The sequence below is a fragment of the Orbicella faveolata genome, unplaced genomic scaffold (genome assembly GCF_042242905.1).
Source record: "Orbicella faveolata isolate gen_17 unplaced genomic scaffold, um_ofav_v1 contig_15, whole genome shotgun sequence".
In the NCBI taxonomy this organism is placed as follows: domain Eukaryota; kingdom Metazoa; phylum Cnidaria; class Anthozoa; order Scleractinia; family Merulinidae; genus Orbicella; species Orbicella faveolata.
In genome coordinates this window covers 7,735,001-7,737,500 of record NW_028301542.1, presented here as the reverse complement: position 1 = coordinate 7,737,500, position 2,500 = coordinate 7,735,001, and the positions used below count along the sequence as shown (strand labels likewise).

At 41.2% G+C, this 2,500-nt stretch overlaps 2 protein-coding genes across 2 annotated transcripts in view; one reads left to right on the top strand and one right to left on the bottom strand.

The window, feature by feature from the left end:
- LOC110051942 (uncharacterized) overlaps positions 1-565 on the top strand; it is a 4,444-nt gene extending 3,879 nt beyond the window's left edge. The window contains exon 2 of the mRNA XM_020758056.2: positions 1-565. This exon is cut by the window's left edge and continues 2,693 nt beyond it. Coding sequence (XP_020613715.2) covers positions 1-318 — 318 coding nt within the window. The 3' untranslated portion in view covers positions 319-565.
- A 1,206-nt stretch (positions 566-1,771) lies between these two features.
- LOC149113356 (uncharacterized) overlaps positions 1,772-2,500 on the bottom strand; it is a 3,932-nt gene continuing 3,203 nt past the window's right edge. Inside the window, exon 2 of the mRNA XM_089288234.1 lies at positions 1,772-2,500. This exon is cut by the window's right edge and continues 2,623 nt beyond it. Coding sequence (XP_089144360.1) covers positions 2,104-2,500 — 397 coding nt within the window. The 3' untranslated portion in view covers positions 1,772-2,103.

Below are 2,500 nucleotides of genomic sequence, written 5' to 3'. Positions count from 1 at the left end.
CTGAGCTATATCATCGAGTCGAGTACCGAAGAGCTGGAATGGGATGCACCGGATCCTGCAACCAACCTCCTTGTAACAGCTAAGGTAAAGCTTCGGTATCCTCCGCTGCAGAGTAGCAAGCGCAGTAGGATTCATGTAAAGGATACCCCAACAACCGGTTGTTGTACGGAAAACAAGTATCGGCCCAACTGGAACGACGAAACTTGTGTTCCTTGTCCGGTCAAGCCAGCCGTTGGTGCGGATTCTCAATCCTATTTGGGAGGTTACTACTGTGAAAAGGGCATTGTGGAAGGCACCACCCCAATGAACAGAGCATGATCTGCTGATGGTATAAGACACGAAAATGTCCATCCCGATATATCTGTGAAAGCAAGTTCCAATTAACTAAAATAAATTATCCTACGGACTTGAACGAGAAAGTATCATAATGGGTTACGTGCTTATAAAGCTTAGGAGGAATAGTTTTGTCAATGCAAGTTGTGATCTTACTTTGATATTACGGAAAAAAAACAATTGTACCTCTGCGAAAGGTACTAAGGGAAAATAAACTTCAGGGCAATGCAAAGTCTTCGTTTTGTATGTTTATTAGAACGTAAAGTAGTCAGTATTATTTTCCAAGCCATCGGTGAGAAATAAATTAGCTCAAGTCATCAAGTATTTGCCGGGCAAAGGGAGGGGGGGCTAGGTTGTAACAAGCGTTCATTAGTGCAAAAGGCCTCAATTGATTTTCATTTCATTTCAATTCTTTTGTTAAGGTAAATGATTAACGTTCACAGTGTCCGAACCCAGCGAGGGCTATTGGAGATCGGTAGTGTGTCCTCACTTTGTGCACTTTAGATTTAAAACTGAATACACCGTTTCTTCCTACAAACGTTTGAACTAACTGAAGTAAATTTCAAATAGAGTAGCGAGGTCAGTGGCATACACCTCAGCGATCCTTCGAATCCCGTTTTCTGCAGCGATAAAAGGAGTTTTTGCGTTAATCAATGTTTTGCCCATCACTGTAACGTTCTTGCACCTCCCCCATCGACATTATTCTGACCATTTTTAACATTTTGAATGAATTAGTTTTGAAAAACGACATAACTGCTGAAAGGAATGTCACATAGGGCTTAGCTTAGCCACATTGGTTTCTCCAGACACCCTTCATTTTATGTCATGACTTATGGTCGCCAAGAGTTTAATTCTACAATCAGGAGAAGACCAGCTTTCCCTGTATACCACGGCGTCCCACTTGTAGATTTCTGAATGAGAGGTCTCGAAATGACAACGAATTCCTCTCTCTACAGGTGAGCTTCTCGAAATAAGACAATAGATTTATTTGAAGCTGTTGAAAGTGACGTCCCAGCTCATTATGCTTTTACCCTTTACAATGGCGTGTGGGGTTGCACCGTGGGGTAAAGTCTTGCCCTCTCCTTTATATTCTTTCCAGCGACGTATAATGTCAAAATTATCGGAAACTACTGCACTGATTTCGGTAACTAATCTTTACTGTTTAGCTCATATATAACGTTCAGATATGATACTCAGTACAAAATGAGAATTTGAGTGTATTTTGTCCTGGGGGAGGAGCGGGTAAAAGGTACCTTCTGTGAGTGCGTGTGGGCCAATCTTATAAGGAAAGCGGTTGTAGCGGTAAGCTTTAATTATCTAGGGGCACTGCATAATCACATCTTTAGACTTTTTTCCATTGTTGTAACAAAAGAGAAGAACCGGTACAGTTCTGACTTTAATCGTAACTATTTCAAATCGACTTTGACAAGACTACAACTTCAAATATATTGTGGAAGTGGCCACTCTCAAATAGCTTTATTAGTCAAAAATTTTATCCCAATTTTACATAAAAAAAGGTTGAAATGTTTCACCAGTAGACTCTCAATCGAAAGAGAGTTTGGTACTGTTATCACCATTGACAGCTTACTAATACTTACTATCTGATACTTTAATTGAACCTCCTATTACTTCCTTTTCTACGTAAAGTTTGTGCATGTCATTAACTCTGGTAAAAGTTTTTTAATCACACATTTCCATCGTGTCATAATTTTTCCGTCGCGGCCACTACATAAAGTGAGCTTTAATTCTCTGAACAACCTGTTTCTACCGCTATTGAGTTGGTGGTGTGGGGGTGGCTGTGGTACTTGGAGTTGTGTACATATTCTCTGGTATTTCTTGGGCCACTGGTTCATTTCCCTTTTCGCAGTAATAGCCTTGTAACTTTGACTCTGACTGGGTGATTTCTGTAGGACATGGTATACAGGTTCGATCATTCCACATGGGCCTGTATGTGTTGGCTTCAGCACAGCATCCAAACGCTGGTTCAGAACTGAACTCGATCGTGCGCCGCTTTTTGCCAGAACCAGGAAGGAAACGTAGCTTGACTTTTGCAATAATATGAAGGTCTGTAGCTGGTCTTGGAGCGTCCCAGTGTAGATTAACGTTGCCCGTCTCCACAAAAAGGGTCAGCTTCCATGTGGACAGAATCGTTGGCATGATAATTGAT